Below are 24,979 nucleotides of genomic sequence, written 5' to 3'. Positions count from 1 at the left end.
TTCTGAGATGGGTGGCACTTACTTTTTATACACAGCATCGTGCATTGTTCGAACATCCTCATTTTCTGTAATGCTCAATTATAAACAGCAATTCTACGAAAAAACTTTAAATTTCAGATAAGTAATTTGAGCAGTGCCACTTATCTTTGTCAATGACCATCCTTAGGATGAATGCAAGTGTTTATTTTGCAAAGCAACAAAACAATAGATACATGCATCTAAACAGACCCCCCCCCCCCCCCCCCCCCCGACTCACTAATGCGCGATAGAACCCCTCTTAAAGTCACAGAAATCGCAGTCTGATTAGTGCATGATGCTTAAAGTTAAAGGTGTGTTAGCTGAGCATTGTGTAGAAATATTAGCACAAGTGTCTGAACTCTAAAACAAGAGTTAATCGTCTAAGTAGTTTATTCCTTAAATGAACAAACATGTCACATTGGTCAGAGCAAAATTGCTATTAAAATTTATTTTGCATAAATTTAATTTAATAATTATAAATGACAGATTTAAGTGATGATGAAATTTTGAGAAAAAAAACTTTTATTTGATATATAGTGATCTACAAATTGAAACTAGGGATGGTTACAACAATAGGACTCCTAACTACATGCTTGTCATCCTTCCAAGTAAGATATCCAAAAGATACTTTATTCTTTTGTATCATTCTTGGACCTTCAATGCTCAACTTGTAGCTTATCTTCTGGTTCTTCTTCTTGAACACCAACTTATTTGGGATAACGTTGATACGAAACCTTTTAATTGGTGTAATGCTAGCAACATACGTTGTTTGTCCTTCGCCAACATTAGTAACTGTTCTGTGAAAATGTTGGGTTGTCTTTGAAGAATTTCCAGCATTGAAAAAAGCAATAAAAGAAGGATAATTGAGATCTAATGAAGGTTTAGAGCAATCATTAACCGATGATCTTGTAATGGCAATGATGTTTTTTTGTGTGTAGTTAAGTGCACAAAGAAGATTAACATAATCTTGTACACCAGCATCATAAATAAGACCAGGGTCAAGTGCTCTATTAGGATTAACATGACCAGCTCCTAATGCAAGAGGTGTTGCTTTGTTACCTGTTCCAATGTCTGTGATATGTTCCTTAGTATTATCAAATATGTCTGATGTTGTCATTATTGCCGACCGGATAGCCGCAGGGCTCCAATCACCATGCGCGCCTTTTAAAAGCGCCGCAACACCAGCAATATGAGGGCATGACATAGATGTTCCGCTTGCAATATTAAACTTATTGAAGAATTTATAAGATACAAAATCAAACACAGGAATATTTGTGGGCCATGCTGCTAAGATTGATGTACCAGGACCTGTAATGTCGGGTTTCAAAACATATGGACAATTCTTTGAGGGTCCTCTTGAACTATAAATATCCACACTAGGCGCCGGTCTAACATCAAAAGATGTTATCTTGAAAGACATTTTTGCTATTGAACTTGAGTAAGAGGTTCTCTTGATGAAATCTTTTACAATCTCTCCATTTTTGGGGTTAATAATGATAGATGGGAATGGTATCGCACTTGACAATGAAAATTCATCAATTTGTAATGTGTTTGTTATGAGAACACTTCCAACAACTTTTGCTGCAATTAAATTCTGAATTGGTTTTACAAGATTATCAAAAGTTCCATTGTTAAATTCACAAACCACAATCTTGCTCTTTACTTTGATTAGTTTTTTAACATTGTCACACATACCCATGAAAACAATTCGAAAATTGCTAGTGGAGAATTTACCAGGATAAATAGAGAAGCCAGTGACTGAGACTCCATTACCAAGTGTAAGATTTCCATGAAATTCGCGATCTAAAGTACTAGCAGCAACAATTGTCTCCCATGGTATTCCATTGCTCTTCATAGTATTAAAGGAAGGTCCATCGTTACCTGCTGATGCAGACACAAAAATACCTTTTTCCATAGCTGCAAATGTTGCTATGGCAATACCATCTTTATACAAAGGCACATTGTCATAGCTAAATGACATTGAAAGAACATCAACACCATCTGATATTGCGGTATCAATTGCAGCTATTATATCTGATACAACCATATCTTCATTTGGTCCCCACACAGCCTTGTACATGGCTACTCTAGACAATGAAGCTATTCCCATTGCTGTTCCATTTGCAAAACCAAAGAAAGATGCACCATCTACTCTACTTCCAGCTGCTATTGATGAAGTGTGGGTCCCATGACCGGATGTGTCACGTGTCGTGTTAACAATTGTTCTACTAATGTTTGGATATTTCGCCAAGAATCCCTTGTTAAAGTACCTGGCTCCAATGAGTTTCTTGTTGCACAAAGATGAATTGTTGGTATTTTCAAATTGACATAATTGGCCTTTCCAATTTGAAGGCATTTTAGTCATTCCCTTATCATTGAAACTTTCACTTTCTGGCCAAACACCCGTGTCAATCACACCAACAATGACATCTTTGCCAAAATCAGAGGCTGGCCATGCCCCTTTGTAGGGATTAAGACCAAGGAATTTAGGTGAGTGTGTTGTGTCAAGCTTCAAGGATAAATCCGGTATTGATGAAATGTAACCAGGGGAGATTTTGAGAGCTTCATGCTCTTCAGGTGATAGATTTGCACTAAAACCATTCATAACATTGTTGTATGTATAAATGATTTTAGAAGATGTAGACTCACTACTAGAAAACTGCTTTGGAGCGTCGGGCAAAATGAGACGCTAAATGGCCAAAAGCGGACGCTACAAGGTATTTAGCGTCAGCTTAGCGTCCATCACGCAATAGACGCTTAAATGCCCGAAGCAAGACAGTTGCGTCCAGTAGACGCTATTTGGCATCCGTCTGAGGAGACGCTAAGCCGAAGCTACAATCATAGTATACGGCAGACGCTAGTAGCATCCATTTTTGTGTGACGCTATACAAATGGTTTGGTTTTATTCAATGTTGCCTATAGAGTCTGTTTGGCGGACGCTATTTTATTATTAAAAAAAAAATATTTTTTTTTCAGTAAAATTCTCTCCCAAATAATATAAAAAAGAAACAATTATCATAAAAATGATCATACCAACCAAATAATATAAAAAGAAACAATTGTCAGAACAACTATATTATCACTGAATCTCCTACAAATAAAGAAGTGTATGAATTATCAACTCTACAATACATACGATTCAAAAAATGGAATTAAGATCCAGAAAAAGATAAACAAAACATGAATTAGCTCGTGATAGAAACCAATTATCATAAAAATACGTTTTTTAGAACATCCCTAGACTTCCAGAAGCAAATTTTCCCATTTCTCAAACCATACCTCAGGATCCCTTTCTATCTCATGAGTTAGTGCTTCAATTGATCGGGGAACAGAGCATACATGTTGTCTTCGTGCAATGATGACTTCATTCCAACCTGCTTAGTTAGTAATGTCACTATAAGCCAAGAATACTTGATAAAATGCATCAAGACAGGTCAAACTTATAAATCAATAAGAATGAAAATGCACCAACATTAAATACAATTAGTCCCTATTATCCTTTCCAACAATTAGTCCATGAAACAACTCTATTTTTTTTTACATACATGAAACAACTATATATTGTAAACACACATTTATAGCTCTGTTGTATTATTTAAACCAACTACACATTATCATTACTATTTCCTTGGTTACATAACTTTGAAAAGCAGGAAATAATTTTCAGAAAGCATGGTCTGCAGAACATATATACAAAATTAGTTAAGAGTCAAAAGATTATTTTTAGACATCCCAGAAAGCTTGAAAGAACATATAAAGGCATAATCATAAAATTTAGAATACTAGTACTATGTTACAAAGCTTGAAGGAAGTTTGAATTTTTCTCTACGAGAACATGTATTGAGTTAGAGCTAGACGAAAGAACTACATCAGTCATAGTGATATAACATTGTCATTTTTGACTAATACATAAACACATCCAAGAACACCACTTAGTCATAGCCATTACATAAACATAAACACATTGCACATTACATTCCAGTTAGCCTATCTAACAACACCAAACTAGTGCCCAATTTCCACCATTCCACTATTATTATTATTATTATAACAAGCTAGATGTTTCCTATCTTGCCAAGGTCACAATTCCAGCCATGCAATCTAAATCATACTAAATGCATATTAAATCAATCCTTTAAACACCTTAAAGGCAAGCTCTGTTCATATTAAATTTTACTCATCCAAACAAGAAATGGTGTATTATCAACAAATACTATCTACTTATAAGCATGTTAAAATCATTAGAAACATGTTCAACTTAAACCAACATAACCAAACAGTCAAACACACTGTGTTGTAACATTTCAACAAATACCTTGTTTACATAATTCAAGTCAAACAAAACATCAATTCCACAGTGGAGTCAAGAAAAAAATCAATCCAACAACAATTCAATATGGAGAAAAATCAATCCAATTGAGTCAAATAGCTGGAAAGTAAAGACAAATCACAGTGGAGAAGAAACAATTAATGTCGAAGATTAGCAGAAAAAATCACAGTGGAGACTGAAGAAGAACTTACTGTTCCTTGAAGGAGAGTCGCGCGTAGAGGAGAGTGAAAGACGCGATTCATGGCTGGCGGGATGACGGCACGACACAACTAGCTGGTTCGCGGCGGAACAGAGATGTGCACAGATATGTAATGGGCTCATAAAAATGAAAACTTTTGAGGGTAAAATTGAGGATTAGGGTTTTAAAACATTTGGGTCTTTTCACATTTAGAAACAATTACTGGTCAAGCACTCACCAAAAGTTCACTTCCTCGCTACGGTGAGGAGAGGTAAAGCGTGAATCTGAACAATCTCAGAGAAGTGGTGAAGCGGAAGACATGAGAAGCCAAGAAAATGACAATGTTGTTACATTTCTGCAAGTGTGTTTCTGCCATCAGATGCAAAAATAGAGAGAGATGATTTTGTTGTGTTTCATTCATTTGGGTTTTAGGGTTTCCTTAGATCTGCCGTTTGTGAGAAGAGGGAGTGCCTTGAGTGTGTTTTGGTGAGTGAGTGAGTGAATGGTTTACTAAATTCATTTAATAAAATTTAAAATTATTTAATATTTGAGTCTAACAAATCAGATGCTATGACTTAATGAATATTTTATTTTTGTTTAGCATTGACTTAGCGTCTGCCAGAGCGGACACTATATGTAATGATCATTTAAAATTTAAAATTAAATGCAGAAAAGCTCTAGTGTCCACCTAACAGATGTATTTGTGACGCTATTAGCGTCCGTGTCGTGGCCGGATGTGTCACGTGTCGTGTTAACAATTGTTCTACTAATGTTTGGATATTTCGCCAAGAATCCCTTGTTAAAGTACCTGGCTCCAATGAGTTTCTTGTTGCACAAAGATGAATTGTTGGTATTTTCAAATTGACATAATTGGCCTTTCCAATTTGAAGGCATTTTAGTCATTCCCTTATCATTGAAACTTTCACTTTCTGGCCAAACACCCGTGTCAATCACACCAACAATGACATCTTTGCCAAAATCAGAGGCTGGCCATGCCCCTTTGTAGGGATTAAGACCAAGGAATTTAGGTGAGTGTGTTGTGTCAAGCTTCAAGGATAAATCCGGTATTGATGAAATGTAACCAGGGGAGATTTTGAGAGCTTCATGCTCTTCAGGTGATAGATTTGCACTAAAACCATTCATAACATTGTTGTATGTATAAATGATTTTAGAAGATGTAGACTTGAAATTATTATTTGTAGGAGTAACTTGAGAAAGAGTGGATTCATACCAACTATGTTGATTTAAGAATATCGTTGGCATAGCTGATAAATTCATGTGAATGATATAATTATCAGAGTGAGCCAATGTAGAAACGATGTGAAGGCTTATGATATAATAGAACAACATGTGGAGACAAATATTGGAAGTCATGATTGAAAGAAATATGTTTTTATCGTAGATAGCTACCAACAAAATGTGTATAATATAGGCATATGAATGATTATAATGCTAATTTTACAAGGGCACGAAAAACACTGGAGTAAATTTTTTTGTCTACGATCCAATAAAAAAAATACTACTATAAAATGTATTTTATAACATTGATATTTTTCTCTAAATACATTGACATCTTTGGAAAATATGGATTTGTACTAAATTTAAAATTATTTCTAAATTATATTTACTTTTTTTTTACAGTATTTTAGTAATTATATTTACTTTTATTAATTAATAAAAAAATATTTTAGTAATTTATAACATTGAAAATTTTCTATGACTATTATAGAATGTATTTTACATTTTTATTCTTTTCAATTCATAATGGCGAGTTTCCTTTTTGTTTTTTGGTAAGTTTTGCGAGTTTCCTTTTTTTCTTTTTTGAAGAAGCTATATATATATATATATATATATAAACTAAAAATAGTCTCCTCAGTACAAGGTGTGCCGAGATAGACGACCAAAGTTTACAAAGAAACAGAAAAAGAAAATACCAAAATCAAATTCATACAAGGCCCAAACATAACAAGAGATTAGACCGCCAACTATGGTAGTTTGAAGCCAAAGTAACACTCTTCGTCTTCATTCACCTATATGAAAAAAGCTTGATCTTGTCCAATAAGATGGAGACCTTCAAAGGAACCTCAGGATGCCAAATAAGATGCTCCACATCATCCATAATAATTGAATTAAGAGTAGTCAAAAGTTGGTAAGCTCCTCGAACAGTGTAGTCTGTGTCAGGGTCTGGCTGCCACTGCCACCGCCACCTATTTGAATATTGTGCCTGTAAGGAAATGATAGAAACTAAAATCTGACACTCCCTCAACATCTCCTCCTCCCACGCTGTCAACTTCCTCCGCCACTCCTAAGTCGCCCCATCCATCCCCCACCCTAAAGAGAACATCTCAACCACCATACGCAATTTGGTCTCTGATAAAGCATACAGACTGCCAAATCGCTCACATAAAGGAGTCCCATCCACCTAGGGGTATGTTCAAAAAAGAGTATCTGACCCGTCCCCCACCCTCCTAACAACATGCTCCCCGAACCATCCACCCCCTGGCTCACCAACACTCTCCCTAATGCTCGCTATCTCTCTCTACCACGAAGACCCTCTCCACCCTCCATCTCGCAATCTACCTCCCTCCACCCTATAACGAGCTGCCAACACTCTAAACCAAATCCCCTCTCTATCCCCTGACATCCTCCAACACCATTTACCTAAAAGTGCCAAGTTAAACTCTTGCAACTGCCTGACCCCAATCCTCCATACTCTTTACATAAACAAAACGTTTTCCAGATAACTGTTGGTAGTACAAAAGTAAGTATGTTTTTATCATCTCCACAGGGACTGGTGTGATATCGATGCCGTTCAACAATTAATATAATTTCAAGTAAAGGATTTTCAAAGATGTTTGATTACGAAAACGTGCGAAAACATAAAAGTAGTAAAGATGATTAATTTGACAGAGAGATTAAATTGCTGGGATTAGATTTCAATCACTCATTCATACATATTCCCTTAATCAGTTACACGGGTTCTAGTCATCTATCAATATTATCACGTATCGCTCGTCGAACATTTCCGTGTCCGGATAACGCCGAGATATCTATTGCACCTATTAACCTCCGATGTCTCGGATCGTCAATCAATACAATAGCATTAAGATTCGATACTCTAAGTGAATATTAAACCTAAATCTATGTCTAGAATTTAGAGTTCAATAGATATTATTCTAGTTCTTAGATTCAAAAAGTATATGTCTATAACAATTCAAATCAAAGATTAAAACAATGAAAACAAATATAATATCAATATTGAGAGACAACTAAAACCATATATAAAACCATGATAAATAGAAACACATACTAATAGAGTAATTTACACCTAATCCCAACAAAAGTGTCTTCAACTACTCATTACCATGATAGTTTTACACAAGTAAAAAAATAAAGATGAAATAACAACATCGGTTGATTTCTCGAACAGTTGGTGTGCATCCACATCGTTTCCTCCGTCGTTCTGTGCTTCACTCTCTCTGTGTTATGCGTTAAGCTCCTCTCCTCTGTTTCTTGAAGTGTTTTTGCGTTTTGTTGCAAGAGTGAATGATCCCCTTTATAGTGTGATCCATGCTTTATATAGGCTTGAAAAGTAAGTAACTAGCTAGGATGGTAAGCCACTTGTGGAAGGCGGTTTAATTTGATGATGCATTTCTTACTGATTATGTTAAGCCAACTTTAGTAGCTAAGACTCAAAGAGTCAAACATTGCAGCATATGGTCCAATAAAAACTCCTCATCACTTTATACAATAGGACAAATTGTACCTCTTCATGGTTTTGGTCCAATGATAATTTTTCTTAGCATCCAAGTATGTAGTTCTACTTGCTTCCATTTTTCCATTAAGCTCATAAAACCTACAAAAGTGAGGGAAAATAGGTGAGAGTAGCTAAAATAGTAATTTACTAGTAAAGATTAATATTTACAAATAATTGAGGTTTTTACTTTAAATAACTTTATAAAACATGTCAATAAGTGCTTAAAATGTATAGGTATAAAATCACTGCTTTTTGGCACTTATCATTAACCTAAGTTGTTTTCCTAAAGTCCTCACCCCCCCCCCCCCCTCCCCGCCCCCGCCAAAAAAAATTAATTAAAAGAGATTCAATAAAAGAAATGATACATGAAGAAGCATACACAAAAATATAGAGAGGGAGATTGTACTAAATGATTACAAAAATGTTAAGTATAAACTAAGTAATTAAATAAAAAAATAGAATTAGATACCAATTGTTGGTCTTCAACGAGGAATTTCTAGTAAGCGCGAGCCATCAGCTCTCGTTGACTATGTCCCTGCCCTTTCTATACATCGTCCGTCGCTCCTACTGATTGAATGGTCCGGTGAGGTGTACTCAGATTGCGGCGACATGAGCGGTTCGCTGCCCCTGACGTTGTGAGAAGTCCACTGAACCTTATCATTTAGAGGAATGAGAAGTCGTAACAAGTTTTCCGTAGGTGAACTTGCGGAAGGATCATTGTTGATGCCTTACATTCAGACCAACACGTTAATCAGTTTGAACAAATAGGATTGGTTTGAGGTGTTCAACACCTCGGCTTGCCTCTGGTTCGGATGATGACTTGTGCGACGAGCATAACCATTGATTTCATAACTATCAATCGTTAGTTGGTTCAGTTGTGATTGACGCTGAACTTTATATGGTGGATCCAGGTTCGACCCCCGCAATTACGATTGGGAGGGAGCTGTAATCACCTGAAGCCATAACTGACCCATGAACCACATTAAACTGGTGGTGAAACACAAAAATAAAATAAAATGATTTCATAACCACCTAATTGAACGAATGTGGTTACTGAATTCTCTTTAGAGCATTTCCAATAAGAATATAAAAGGGAGTTTCATAGGTTAATGATTTTTACCTTTTTTATCATTGGAGTTCCATTACGTGGCATAAAGGGTATCAAATTTGATGATACCGTACCTTATTTAAGGTACCGTATCATCAATTTAAGTTAAAAAATAAATGTAGAAGATATCACTTGTTAATAATGTTTGATATCCAAAGTGGTATCACCATTCGAGCAAAATATATAACAGTTGCATAAATATTACATGACATTGTAGTAATCACTTATTAGTAATACTCTAGGTTATTATATAGTCTTTTTACGAGAATATTGCGGTCAAATTCCAGGTTATTATAGTCTTTTTACGAGAATCAAAAGGTTTCCTATTGTGAATATTTTTCTAAATTATGAAATTTTCTTATATAATACTCCCTCCGTTTTTTTTTTTTTTTAAATTGTTCATTTACATCAAATTTAACGTTTTTATTTAACTGTCTGTTTGGTATTTTACGGATACGATTTTTCAATTACTCTTATCTTTTTTAATAAAACTAATTAATGCTATATATTTGAAAAATAAAATTTTTTTAAAATATTTTTTTTGGAGTTGTGAAATAAAGATGGATGACGTTGGAAGAGAGTTGTAATGAGTGATGAAACAATTGGGTTAGATTTGGTGTTAAAAAGAGAAATGCTATCTTCAAATAGATAAATATAGACACACACAGCATCAAATCAAATTATAAAATGTAAACTATTTTTCCAACTAATGTTACAAAGATTGCTTAAAAAAACTAATGTTACAAAGATGACTAAATTCTCAAGGATATAGTCAAATATATACACATACAAGCATCAAATCAATGTATCAACATATAAAATATTTTCGTAACTAAGGTTAAAAACAGGACCAAATCGTCAAGTAAATAGACATATATTATTATGTATACATATACATACAAATAAAGAAACCGTAAATAATTCAAGGAAAACACTTTTTCCCACAAAACACAAAACAACGAAACCTAAGAATTATACTTCCACTATCCCATGTTTTCCTTCAAAAGACCAATTTAATATTTGTTATTATTTAATTTAAAAAACTGTCACATGATGTGTCTGTGATGGAATTCGTTAATCAGATTTTCGTGGTATACAGCATTGCTCATAATTCAATAATAACTAAAGCTACACAAGTAAAGAGCCTATATATATATAAAATAAAAATAAAAAAAAAAAGCTTATATAAATTCACTCAATAGTATGTATTCCGTTACAACAAGAAAACTTTATCATGCCTCCACCTATAACGATGCCTCAACACAAAATCAAATCTAGAACTAAACTTTCTCATGTAAACAAATTAAAAGATAAAAAATAGAACCAAAACCAAACACAAACGATTCATAAAATAACCAACAATCACAGTTCTAAATCCCTATTCATAATCAATCACACACTCGCAAAAAAAAAAACTACGCATGTTAATTTGCAAAATCAAAACAATAAATTGAATTGATTAATCACAACAAAATCCAAGAAACAAAGTAGTGGAAAATTGTATTGTTTCACATCCCAATACCTTAGATCGACGATGTAGTGAGCTAGTGATTCGGAAGTGACCGTTGGTACGAACGAGAACAGTTCACGGTTCTGAAGAAGTGATGGTGCGAATGAGAACCATTATGAGGGAGAAGTTAGGGATTCAGTGTTGAATTGTGATGAACGAGAGTGAATTAGGGATTCAGTGTTGATTGTGATGAACATTGAGGATTTTGAGTGCGGTTAGGGATTAAGTATTGGAGTAATAGGGATTTTGAGAGTGATAGCGATTTTGAGAGTTTCGTATGAAGAATGCAAGTTTTAGGGTGTTCGTGAATCGAGAATGGTGAAGCAATTCAGGGCTTGTTTAGAAATTAAATACATACTGTATTTGTTAATAATAATATTTTTAAGCTAAAAAAGTGAGTCGTGACACAAAAAAAAATGTAAGCATTTTTGTTAGAAATAATATAAAATCATTGATGTGATCGATCCTAACAGCTTAAGCTTTTGGGATAATCGGTTATCTTACACCTTAAGTGGGCGTGTTAGAAATAATATAAAACCATTGATATGGCTCTATCCTAACACCTTAAGGTTTTGGGATAATCGGTTATCTGACATGGTATCAGAGCCTCTATGACTATAAGTGGTCTAGAGTTCGATCCCACCTCCCCTCACTTTCTAATTAAAAAGTGGAATTTAAGCATATGGTAGGTGGGCCTATCCATTATCCACGCTTCAAGTCCAGGTGGGCTCTTGCGTGAGGGGGCGTGTTAGAAATAATATAAAATCATTGATGTGATCGATCCTAACAGCTTAAGCTTTTGAGATAATCGATTATCTGACAATTTTCTACTGTCTGAGAGAGAAATAACATAAAAAAAATAAAAAGTCATTTCAATATTTCATCAATCAACCAAAAAAAAAGAACAAATGGTACTAACCTCATAAACCAAAGATAATGTGAAAAATAACATGGCCCCTTAAATACTTAAGCTTAAAGGTCACGAATAATAAAGCTCTCTAACCATTAATGTTTTTTGTGATGTAGATTGGGCAGGATGTCCGACCACTAGACGATGCACCACAAGCTAGTCCATCTTCCATAGATGGATTTATGAAGGAGACAAACATGGTCAGGAAGTAGTGTGTGCACAAAGCCAAACGGTTGTTTCATGTAGACACGTTCATTAAGCTTGCCATGTAAGAAGGTCTTTTTGAAGTCTACTTGTCTTGATTCTGTTGGTTTTATATGTAGTAAAGCAGACTCTTTACTATTCATTTATCGCTATGGTACTAGCTATTTTAATTTTTCTTCTTGTCTATGTAGATGATGTTATCATCTCACACAAGAAATACTCCAACCTTTATAACATGTTCAAATGATTCAACGACAAATTTGCTATCAAGACTTGAGACAACTTAGTTACTTCCTCGCTTTTGAAGTCAGATACTTTCCCGGAGGTCTTATAGTTTCCCAAACAAAATATGCACAAAATCTTCTAGCAAATGCCAACATCCTTGAAGCCTCAAAGATCAACACTCCAATTAGTCCTAAACCAATTGAATTGTATGATGACAACGGACATGTGAATCCTACTGAATATCGCAGCATATGTGGCTCTCTCCAATATCTCATCTTTACTAGACTAGACATCACATACGCGGTTAATCTTGTGTGCCAATATAATATATTTGTCGTTGAAAAAAATAAATTCGTAACTGTTATAATATTGAAAAAAAAAGTCACATATTTCCTTTTTTTTGTTAGAAGAAAAAAATATTATATATATTAAAAGAAAGTTAAATATTTCGTTTTTTATTTTCCGTTTAAAAATAAAAAAGCGAAATAAAATGGTAAAGACTAATAATAATAACTTCATGTCATTATGAAATTAATTAAAGAACATTCCCATCTTAAGAAGAAAAAAAACTATAACATAATAAGAGTGTTTTTTTATTTGAATGGCAATACCATAATAAGAGTAGTTCAGGGAATATTTTTAGGGGTGTAAGCAGATCAGAAAAATTTAATTGAACCGATTATCTAATCGAATCCAAATAAAAAAATTGATATTTTTGGTTCGGATCAAAAATCGAACCGAACCAATAGAAAACTAATGTGGTTTGGTCAGGTTCTCGATTCCATTTTCAAATCCATTGGATCGAACCAAACCAAACCAATATATTATAATATATGTTCATTTGTTTTTTAGCCAGCCCAACTCAACTACATTTGGCCCAACTACCTTAAAAAAAATCTCGCCTCACAACTATATCTGCCTTCATTGAAACCCTAACTTAGAAACACATATACTCACATCACACTCGTGTACGAGAGAAACAGACAAGCTGCTCTCATCTATGATCTATCTCACCTCACCACTTGGTGCTTTTTATTGTTCTTCCTTAGTTTGCTTTTGCTTCTCTTGTACTTGTTTGGAAATAGCTTGAATAAATTTTGTCATACAAAAAAAAAATAGCATGGAATAAATCGGAAAAAAATACGGAGTAAAACCGATCAAAGTATCTGAACCAAACCGACAAGTTTGGTTCGGATTCATTTTTGAAAAACAGTAAAAACTGAACCCAACCGAACCAATGAGGAGTTCATTAATTCGGACATCGAATTCACTCAAAACCGAACCAAACCGATCCAATTACACGTCTAAATATTTTCATCTATATCATTCGAAATAAATTTTAAGACATGGCTAGCTCCCGAACCCACGTGGTTTAATTTCAACTTCATTGACTTAATTTTGTTGAGTTCTTGAAGAACTAGATTTTTAGAAGTCTATAAAAATTCATTTGATCTTAATAAAAATTTAACTAAATTAAAGAAAATTAGTAGAAAACGTATTTGTATATCTTGTACTAAATCCCTTTCTTAATAAAATTTTATTTTAGCTTCTTAAAAAAAAATATATGCTCTGGAAGTAGCAAAACTGAAAAAATAATATATAGTTTAAAAAAATTTGAGTTTCAAGAATTTATTTTTTAACATAAGATTATTAAATTTACAAAAGTAGGACTATTGGTCACCCTTACACAAGACGCTTATGTATCTAGTATTGTTTTAAGGAAAATGTTAACATGTGCACCAAAGGACCCTTGTTTTAAATTCTTGTACGTTAATTACACAACCACTTCATTGACTTCATTAAATACTTTTTGGACAAAACTTAAGTGCAGTTCCATAAGTCCTGTTTTTACTGTTATCCAATGTAAACATAACACGTGTACTTTTTATTCTTTTATCATTTAACCCTTAAACTTGAAGAACTCACGTCGTCAAAACCCATCATCACTATTGTTGGCTCATCTCTGCTTTTACGGCTCTGCCACCAACGCTCACACAGTCTCTACTGCCGCCGACGCATCTCTACCGTCGTCCTCATCAAATGCTTTAAAAGATCACCTATTGAGCTTTCAATTAATTTATAAGGTAAAATATGTATTAGCCCCAAAATTAATTTCAGAAACTTATAAAATCTGCATAATCAAAATTGGAGATCTGTGGTAACGGGATGCCATGGCTTTCATAAGAGAGAAAACAAAGTTGTAAAACCTGAGTAGTCAATATTTCTTGATATAAAAAATGGTGGTGGGAGTTCATTGAGAGTTTTTGTACCCAACAATCCTTTTCACTCACCCTGTTCCAAGTTCTACTTTCTCGGATTATTTTTCTTTCAGACTTATTCCAATTTTGGTGTTAATCGATTGGAATTTGGAATGATTTGGTGAAGTTTTTAAAATTAAAAAAAAAAAAAAAAACGAACGTGTTGAGTGGAACACGTTAGAGAAGACGGAAAACGTTAATTTATTTTAAGTGGAATCCAGGTGTTATAATTTAATTGGAGAACAGCAAAAACAGGATGTATGGAACTTGATATAAGTTTTGTCCATACTTTTTTTATAAATTAATTTTTTAAATTTGTTTTATAGGAAAAAGTAGAAAAAAAAAATTGTTTGGTAAGGAGCACTAGCTAGTTTTAGAAATAGAAAACTAATTAGGAAGTTGTTTAGTAAACTACGTTAAACCTTTTTAATACCGCACTTCCGCTTTTTTCATAATTATTCTATTAATACATTTGACTTAATATTTAATACAGGAATATAAGGAAACAATTTGTATTATAAATTAGAGTAACTTGTTTTAACAATTTATTCATCCATATTCCATACAAAATATATTGAAAAGATAATATATACAATGAATTCAAAAATGATAAGTTTTTTTTTTCATCACAATCACAATATTGGGTGTTACTGCTGCAACTGCAAAACATGTTTATGAAAATGAAAAGACTGCGGATATTTTTCTGTGTAACTATTGGCATTTGAAATGTCAGGTACTACATCTATTTTGTGACTTGTGGTCCGCATACTGTCCTCATTCAACTCCAGCTTCTTCCGTCCCGACAAACCCGCTAGCTGCTCCCGCTTCTTCCGTCCCGACAAACCCGCCAAGAGCTCCCGCTTCTTCCGGTAATGATGTCCTCCCGCCAACCCCAGCTTAGCTTGATGATCGGATCAGATATATATATCTATCTATCTATTATCTTATAATAATATATCTAAAATAATGGTATTGTTATATATCTATCTATTACTATCATATAATAATAATAATAATGTTTGTGAGAGTGTGATCATATATAACTAAATAATCCCTGGTGTGTAAGTGTGTTATTGATAATATGGTGTGCCAATCAATATGTAATATTATTATTATTATTATTGAAATAAATGAAGTTTTTATATATAATCTGGTGTGCCAATCAATATGTAAGTGAGAAAGTAAAACAACTAGTATGATACCCGTGCCAAGCACGGGGGCAAACCTTTAAAAATTTACTTATTTTTGTTTACAACATAAATAAAAATTATGATGAATAGAGTAACAAAAAACGCATGATAAAAAATAATGGTCGATTTTTAGAAAATCAAATAACTCATATAATTTCTTTTCGTGATATCTAAACTAATGGTCAAATTTTAGGAAATCAAACTTACGATTTATTGACACCATTAACAAAAATATATCATCAAACGGTGAATCTCATTTAAAGTAATAACGGATTTGTGCTACATGAGCTCACACATCTCATATTAAAATTTTTGTATTTTATGAGCATAAAGTACTATTAAATTAAACTTAATATATGCTTTCATTAGATATATTAGAATGACCCATAAATAAACACATTTTCTTTTGATATAAATTTTAAAAAATAAATGTTTACCCTTGACTAACAATTAAAACACGTCTACTGCATGTTCTCCAATAATACATATTATCATAAGGAATCACTTTGGTATTGCATACACAGGATAAATATATACCACCAATCGCAGTTAGGTTCCAAATGTTCTACTTTGCCCAATATAGCGTACACCGACCCCTGCAATATTTAATTGTGACAACTTAGGTACAACTTCATAAATCTAAAATGAAAATAGACAAACAAATCAATATCAGTAATGGTTACCATTGCACATAAACCAAGGGTTGATAGAGTATGTCTAATTGTTTTGTACACCCACTGATCCAATACATGTGCTTTTGTAGTTTCATTTTGATAGAAATTTAGCAAGTGTACTAAATAGTCGTCAAGTAATAAAATTTATAAAGTTCGTATCCGCAGGGATTGTTTCAATCTCGACAAAACAATTAAATTTATTTAGGATTAATAATTAAAATGCAAAGGGGGAGTTTAACTTGGTTTGAATTTTTATCATAAACTTATAAATAACTTTGGATTCAAATTGAATGAAAGAAAAACGATTGATCCTTTTGGTTCATCTAATTACTACTTCTCTTGGTAATTTCATGTATGATTACAAATTTACTCAATTTAGTTTCATGATTAGATTAAATCTCAAATGATTATGCCCAATGTCTTGGTAACACAATCCTCTCCCTTGATCATCGATTCCTAATATCTTAGGTAATTTATGATCAATTGAGGTTTACAACTTTTAATCCTTTAATCTCAATTAACGATCCGAAATGTCTTAAGTGAAAGTTAATTGATCAATCGTTCCTAGATCGATCATTCATTCCTATCGTCATAGTAAAACAAATAATTGGAATCATCACACAATTGATCAAGTCATGTAAAGCATTAAGCGCAAGGAATAATTGAAGAAACTAACTTCGTAATTCATTAATCATAGCATATGATAATCACATAGTTCAAGAGAAATAATAATCAGAATCCACCAAAAGATCAATCATGAGAATTTAGCTACACATAATATTCAAAGAAATAAACATAATAAAAGAAGAAGAAACTACAACCATAGAATAGTGCCAGCGTCCACTTTTTTTAGCTTTGATCCGTTCCTTTATTTCACCCTTATTTCATTGATATGCAGCCTTGTTCTTTTCCTCCCTCTCGTGCCGCTCCAAGCTTCTCCCTGTACGTGATGTGCTTCTTCTTCTTCTTCTAGGATTGGGTCCATCATGGCATAAAGCCCACTTTGCTTTTTGATTTGGTCAAAGTTTGATCTTCTTTTCTATTCACACCAGCCCATACACTAGAACACTTATAATAATAATTTTTGCACTCAAACATAAACATGTTAAGTCGAACCAAGAAAATAAAAGCTACGCAAAATATTATTTTTATAGAGAAAAACACTTAATTGACTCGATAAACCAAAAATTGCAATTTATTTAAAATGACTCTAAATTAAATATTAAACTAATAAAATGATATTAAAAACTTAATTAAAAAGACTCTAAAAATAGCGATTGATGAAGACTCATCACATTTATTGCATATATCGAATGAGGCTTAGAAATTGTTCTGTCCAGCATTCTATAGATATAAAAGACATATTTTATTAAGTGAACATAAAATGCATTCCAAACTACTCCGTGTATATACTGTAAATAGGAGAAAACTATAAACCTTTGCTTCAATTCTGCAGCGGCATCAATATTTGGATTGAATAACACCCTTGTATATTGTCCGAAATTCTGAACAGTAGGTATACCTGAATTATAATTTAGTTATGTTGAATTTTGTTTAAGCATCGAAGCCTTATTAAAATTACACGGTGAGGGTTATGTGATACCTTTCCAAAAATTCATCCTTCCAAAAAGCAATACAACACATGTACTGTCGGATGCATCAGACTTTAAAAAATTAATCAGCTTGTCCACATAATGGCCACGTAGAATACACTTAAATCGATAACTAAACAAAACATAAAGATTAATAAGTTACTCTCTCCATCCCAAAATATAAATAAAAATAAAAGAAAAAAACTTGATGTATTGGGTTAAAAATTTGGAGTACTTTACATTATTTATTTATTAAAAAAATAAATAAATAATTGACAAACGAAAGTCTTAGTTTTATAGACAAACGAAAGTTTATTTAATTTTATGCTAAGTATATATTATAGACAAACCTATCAAATAATCGGTATCATAGTTATCATTAAAAATCTTATGAGGTTCACTGATCATGTATATATTAGCAGGTATCAACTTGTCATCAAATTTTTTGATTTTAGTTCCAAATTGAAAATTAATTTTATAGGCATGATTGGTGGTTCTATATGATCCCACATTAGTGGCAACACTAAAGTTGCTTATGGAATACACATGGCCCTCAGTGAGTTCCTTTTCATATTTGTAAATTAATGTTCTTCGAACTGTTGCATGGATCTTTTCACCCTAGAATACACACAAAAAAAAAAAAATAGATATGATTGCTTAAAAAATTTAAAAAATAAATTGAAAATCAAGATGTGAATAAACCTTCTTATCCATCAAAACCATTTCTAAAGAATATGGCAGCACATCTCTATTCATATCTTTAACAAACCACATGCGAACAATTCTAACCAATACATTCCATGTTTCTTTGGATGGAGAAATTTCAGAAATATAATTATATTTTGGAGGCATTTTCTTAAAAATTCAAGTAAATAAAAAACAATGAAAATAAACAAAGAGATATAACTATAACTAAAGAGAAGAGAATTGAGAAATGATGAGTTTTAGGGTTGAGATTAAGGTCCTATATATAGTGAAAAAAGGACATATGAGTAATTTGGTCAAATTAAATGTTTCCTTTTAAATTACCCTAATAAAAATTTAGGAATGTTTTATGCACATGATTTGAATCAAGACACAAACAATGACTTTATCCATACCATCCCCACATATTTGCGATCAAAAAAAAAAAGCATAAAAACTATAAGCAACAATCTTCCCCACATATTTCCTTTTTAATACTATTGTGCCACAATTTGACAGCTTTGATTGCTATGAAATAGGATCACCACATTAATATTACTTTTTATAAACATAATTACATATTTGCCGATCAATATCAATTTGTATTGAATGTAAATAATCAATTCCCTTTTTATATATTATTATTATTATATATTTGATTATTTGAATTTTTTGTGTAAAAAAAAATTATATAAATAATTAATAACAATTTCCGAAAAAAAACTATATATTATGTCTATCAATATAATACAGATGTTGTGACAAATTTCCGGAAAAAAAAAATTAAATTAAATTAAATGGACAAATATATGAATGTCAATATATAGAATAATCAATTGCCGAAAAAAAAAATTATGCCTATCAATATCAATTTGTATTGAATGTAAATAATCAATTCCTTTTTATATATTATTATATTATTATATATTTGATTATTTGAATTTTTTGTGTAAAAAAAAATTATATAAATAATTAATAACAATTTCCGGAAAAAAAAAACTACATATTATTAGTGAGCAATCTCATATATTCCTGTTTTATAGTATATCCTACAATTAGTGACAAATCTCGGTCATAATACAGATGCTGTGACAAATCTCGGAAAAAAAATTAGTTAACATATTTCCTTTTTAAAATATCTATATTCAATACAAATATTGTAGGATGATTGTGAGCAAAACATTTGAAATTGAGCAATAAATACAAATATGTGAGGATGAATGTGAGCAAAGCATTTGAAAATTTGCATTAAATGAGGCTTAGAAAATAAGCCTCAAATGTATAGTATTAAGATTAAGATTAAGATTATAATAATTCAAAATTTAAGATGAGTCGAGTTAGTAACATGAATGAATTATTTCGAGTTTGTATATTGTACTAAAAAGTGTGGTTGTATAATTTTTGGTAGTATAGTTGTATATAGACATATATCATACTATTCTTTTGTGCTAATTCAAAACTCCAACAAATGATTTTGTGTCAACCTCAAGTTTTAAACGAAAAGTACAGATAATTCATTGTTGATTATAGACGTTGTAAAAATTAAATTATACACAAATGATTGCTACTAATTCATTGTTGATTTTTTATTTAGAATTTTTTTCTTATTGGTCTAGTAAATATCAAAAGAGATGATGGTGAGTATGCATTTAGTTTGTGATTGTTGAAGCAAAATCCTTTTTGATATGTGTTTTAATGACAACAAACCTTATGGAATAAATGTTAAGTTTTATGAATGGTGATCTACTGATGGTTGCACTTGAGTTTTTGTTTAAAGACAGATAATGATAAAAGTGGACGAGCTAGATGCCACTCACATCAACAAGTGCATTTTATATACTCAAACAATGAAAGAATTGGAGTATCATCAGATAATTACAACAATAGTATCACAAGCTTCATGAAGATTTTTAAAGACTGTTGTTTGAATCATACGAGGATTCATCGAACGTTCAAGCAAGAAAGTGAACTTCATGGTTAATAGTCTTCATCTTCACCACAAGGTTTACAATGGGAATTAAATATTCAAGGAAGATTAAGAGGATCGTAGTTGAAGAATCAAGATGGAAAAACCTGCATCACAAGCTACAAAAGAATATATTTGATGTTGTGTGACAAAACTTACATTGAGTTTTGTACTACATGCTTTGAAGAATTACAATTGCAATTAATATCAAAAGGAATGATGCATGTACGAAAGATCGTCAAAAGCTACTCAAAGTATCATCCTACCAAAGCTTGTCAAGATGACAATGTTTGAGAATAATCTTCCACGATGTTTTCAAAAGAGCTTATGCACAATGCATAAAAGTTTAATCATTCTCAATGATGAGTACACTCACGCCTCCACTAAATAATCTTAAAGATACTCATTGAACAAACAACAATGTGTGCAAAATGTCAAAGAGGAATTATGGGAAGTTTGCAACAACAAAAGAATTCAAAGTTGATTGACCAAAGAAGATATTATCTTCTCATAAAGAAAAGAAATATTATCAACTCTTATGAAACAATGTTCTCATCATGAACATGTTTATTTTCCTCAAGAGCATTCATATCAGTTCAGCACAATTACAAGAATCAACTTTGAAGAAGAAATCATTTCAAAGGTTGAATTATTTATAAGTCAGTAGAACGTTCTCAGAACGGTCTCCCAAGTTTGCGTGTTCAAGGATAATCACTTTTCATAAGTCAACTTGGTACAAGACAAGAATGAACTTTTATATGAGAGTTATTCCAAGGATCATAGCAGTGGAATAAATCATATAAGGCAACGAATGAATTATGACTATAGAACATTCTCTTGTTGTCATATTCAAGGAGTTACATGAACATATCTCTTGCCAAGGTTTATGATTCCCTCATGGACAACTGGTGCTGTTATTTAGACCAATGAAAATGCAGCAACAAAGAGTACATACAGCTTGCAAAGAAGCTTCAATACTGATCCAAGTACAAGAGTATGACAAGGGTGGCTACATTCTTCCATAAAAGAATAATTCCTTTACTATTCATGTGTCCTTTGAAGGACAAGTGAACAGTTGCTACTCTATGCCTTTATTGAGTGTTTACAGCTGTTTGACAACTTGCAACAGCTCTTTAAGCACATGGGGATTATCTACACCAGTACAGAGAATGATCTCCAAAATTCTGGAGAATGGTCTCCCAGATTTTTGCACTTATGTGGCAATCTTATCCAAAGCATCCCAATCTTATTTCCACACATAGGGAATATATTTGCAACGGATATATGTCAGAAACAACTCATTTACAGTTGGCAAAACGAATATCTCTGTCATCTAGTACTATGTCACAGTCAGAGACCATCGGAAGAATGATCTCCCAGATTTTTGCACTTATGTGACAATCTTATCCAAAGGCATCCCAATCTGATTTCCACACATGGGGAATATGTTTGCAACGGATATATACTCAGAAACAACTCATTGACAGTTGGCTAAAGAATATTTCTGCCATCAAGTACAATGTGACAGTCAGAGACCATCGAAAGAATGATCTCCTGAAGCATCTAAAGGACAAATTCACATGGACTGTTTTGTTTCTCTCACAACAGCTATTTCTATACTCTCAACGGTTATAATTGATGTTCAAACTACAGAGGGACATCTCCATCTATAAATAGCATGGTTGGTTGCACAAGAAGAGCAAGAGTTCAAGCTACAAATCATAAAACACTTGTTTTTGTCTACAAGTCATAAAACTCTTCTACACTCAAAGATCTTCATTCTCATCTATACTTCTGGTATATTGAGTGTTTTTATTTGCTTCTCAAACTAACCTTTGAGTTTCAACAAAGCAAATATCTTAAGAGACCACTTTGGTACACAACTCACTTTTAAGTGGTTGTATCTTTGTCTCTTCTTTTTCACTCATACTCCAAGCTCTCTAGAAAAATAGGATCTATATTTCATGAGTATTTTGAGTGTAATTCATTTGTAAGCTTCACAAACGGTTAGGTGTGATTAAAAGCTTAGATCCAAGAAACCATTGATAAATCCTTAGGATTCTCTCAAATCAATTGGGTATAATTGATTGAGGTTACCTTGTAAAGGTAGAGCAGCTGGTTATAGCTGGTTACTTTGTGATCTTGGTTTAGATCATAAAGGGTCTTTGATCTGGGCTTAGATCAAAGGGAAGTTTCTGTAATCTTGATCTAGATTATAGTGGAAAACTCACAGGCGTGGGGACTGGACTAGCCCAGGATTCGGGTGAACCAGTATAAATTTTGTGTGTGAATCTCTCTTACCTTTAACTATTTATTTTCTGTAAACACACATCACACAAACCACTTAATTTACATTCACTTTGAATTCTCACACAGCAGAGAACATTCTCCAAACATAGCAGAGAACGTTCTCCGAACACAGCAGAGAACATTATCTGAACAAGCTGTTTTATATTTAACTAACATTTATCCAAGTATACACTTGAGATCAATTCTGTAGTGCAGGATTAAATTTTTAAAAGGGTCACAATTCAAACCCCCCCTTTCTTGTGACTATTTCTTCCACTTCAATTGGTATCAGAGCACTGCCTCTAAGGTTTGAACACTTAACAGTGTTAGAGGAAAAGATTCGGGAAGAAGTGATGTCAAAACCTGCAAATCAAAGTACATGTCCTAAATGCAAAAAGAATGGACAAAACAAGAAAGTGCAAAGAAAGCTTGCTTCCAAGAAGAAATCCGCGATGGCTTCAAAAGGTGACTTTGATGATTCAAAAACAGAGGAAAAAGAAAGCACGTGTCTAATGGTAAATGAAGAGGTAACAAATTCTAAACCTTGCTTTTTATGTATAGAAAGAAATGTTGAATTTGATAGTCTTCTAAAAGACTCAAACTGTTTATCTAAAAAATGTACATTTTTAGAAAATCAATTGTTTGAGATAAAGAAAGAAAATGAGAAACTACAAATCTTGAATGATAAATATTTTAAAATTATTCAAGAATTGCAATACTCTCATTTGAAAATTTTTGAACAACAAAATATTAGTAATGAGAAACAATTCACAAATCAACTTCCAGAATGTTCTAAAATCCATGAAGAGATTGTTGTTTTGAAAGAAAATGTTTTAGAATTGAAAAATGACACAACAAGGTTTATAAATTCTATAGGAACTTTTCAAAACATAAAGGAATTACAAGTAGTAACTTTTGGAAAAACTAGTTTAGGTTGTAGAACTTTTCAAAAACAAAAGCCATGTGAAAATTTTATTGCTCATCATAAAGATCAAAAAATACAAAGATACAAATGCTCTTATTGTTGGAAATATGGTCATATTGAATCCTTTTGTTTTAAGAAAAAAAAAACTCAAAAGAAAAGAACATTCTCATAACATTCTACAAAGACATTCTTTCTCCAAAACTTCCTATAAGAGATCAACTTATCATCATAAGAAGAAATCTTATAAGAGGAATAACACTAACCTCCAAGGACCCAAATCGTTATGGGTACCAAAATCATTACTAACTTGTGTTGCAGAAATGTTTTCAAGTAATCAAGAAAAAGCTTTGAAGCTTGAAAAAGTAATACTCAATGAGTATGACTTTAGAAAGACAATATTTCCTCATATTTAAAAAGGAGTAATGGTGAATCTGCAACCTTTGGAATCATTGACCAAAATCAAACCAAAGGTACATGTATCACTAGTAAAATGTTTTTTTTTGCATATATTAAGGACGATTGATATGGTTAAAAGTCAAAACATAACTTCTTTACATTTTATCAAAATTAAAATTGAAGTTATTTCACATTCATTCTTCTGATCATGATCTTTCTTTTAAAATCTTTGTTTACATACTTAGATGAACTTTAAAACCAAATCATGTTTTCATGTGTTTTGAAATAGACAAACGATTTTGGCATAAAAAGAGTTTGTCAAGTAAGTATGAAAACTATAGCAAATTTATCCAAATTTGGTCTAGTAAGATATTTCAAAAAACTGATTGAGAAAATGATTAAGTTTATGAAACTTGTATTTATTATGACAAGAGTAGTGTTCATTTTCAAAAATATTTTTTCAACCATAAATTCTTGAAACTACTTCATACTGATTTATTTTGTTTTTTCAAAACTACAAGTCTTATGACTTTGTAATACTTGAGAATTTATTCAAAGATTCACTTGGAATTTATTTTTAACGCATAAGAGTGATGTCTTCTATGCCTTTTGAGCTCTTTGAAAAATGATTCAAATTTTAATCTCAAAAGTCATTTTGTATAAGTAGTGATCATGAGGAGATTTTGAAAAACTTTCTTTCAAAACATGTTTTGATCAAAATAAGTATTTCACTTTATTTTTCTTGCTTTAAAACTCTCCAAAAAT

General features: G+C 32.3%; 2 protein-coding genes across 2 annotated transcripts; both read right to left on the bottom strand.

Annotated features, from left to right (window-relative positions):
- Nucleotides 1-559: 559 nt before the first annotated feature.
- Nucleotides 560-5,900, bottom strand: LOC123885567 (subtilisin-like protease SBT3). The gene is made up of 2 exons (XM_045934850.1): nt 5,710-5,900; nt 560-2,666 (listed from the first exon to the last, which is right to left on the bottom strand). The coding sequence occupies exons 1-2, from the start codon at nt 5,898-5,900 to the stop codon at nt 560-562; spliced, it is 2,298 nt and encodes a 765-aa protein (XP_045790806.1).
- A 10,336-nt stretch (nt 5,901-16,236) lies between these two features.
- LOC123883119 lies at nt 16,237-18,190 on the bottom strand. Its single transcript, XM_045931843.1, has 4 exons — nt 17,966-18,190; nt 17,800-17,884; nt 17,660-17,706; nt 16,237-16,457 (listed from the first exon to the last, which is right to left on the bottom strand). The coding sequence occupies exons 1-4, from the start codon at nt 17,979-17,981 to the stop codon at nt 16,294-16,296; spliced, it is 312 nt and encodes a 103-aa protein (XP_045787799.1). The 5' UTR covers nt 17,982-18,190; the 3' UTR covers nt 16,237-16,293.
- Nucleotides 18,191-24,979: the final 6,789 nt, after the last annotated feature.

Source organism: Trifolium pratense, linkage group LG5 (genome assembly GCF_020283565.1).
Source record: "Trifolium pratense cultivar HEN17-A07 linkage group LG5, ARS_RC_1.1, whole genome shotgun sequence".
Lineage (NCBI taxonomy): Eukaryota > Viridiplantae > Streptophyta > Magnoliopsida > Fabales > Fabaceae > Trifolium > Trifolium pratense.
The sequence above is the reverse complement of the archived record's forward strand: the minus strand, read 5'-3'. Positions and strand labels throughout refer to the sequence as shown.

Coding starts and splice junctions, on each gene's coding strand:
- LOC123885567 (XM_045934850.1), bottom strand. CDS start 5,900: ATGACTTCCAATATTTGTCTCCACATGTTGTTCTATTATATCATAAGC. Junction 2,667..5,709: donor CCTACAAATAATAATTTCAA/GTCTACATCTTC, acceptor GTTTTCTAGTAG/TGAGTCTACATCTTCTAAAA.
- LOC123883119 (XM_045931843.1), bottom strand. Junction 17,707..17,799: donor GCTGCAGAATTGAAGCAAAG/GTTTATAGTTTT, acceptor TTATATCTATAG/AATGCTGGACAGAACAATTT. Junction 16,458..17,659: donor TCATTCGATATATGCAATAA/ATGTGATGAGTC, acceptor ATTTCTATCAAA/ATGAAACTACAAAAGCACAT.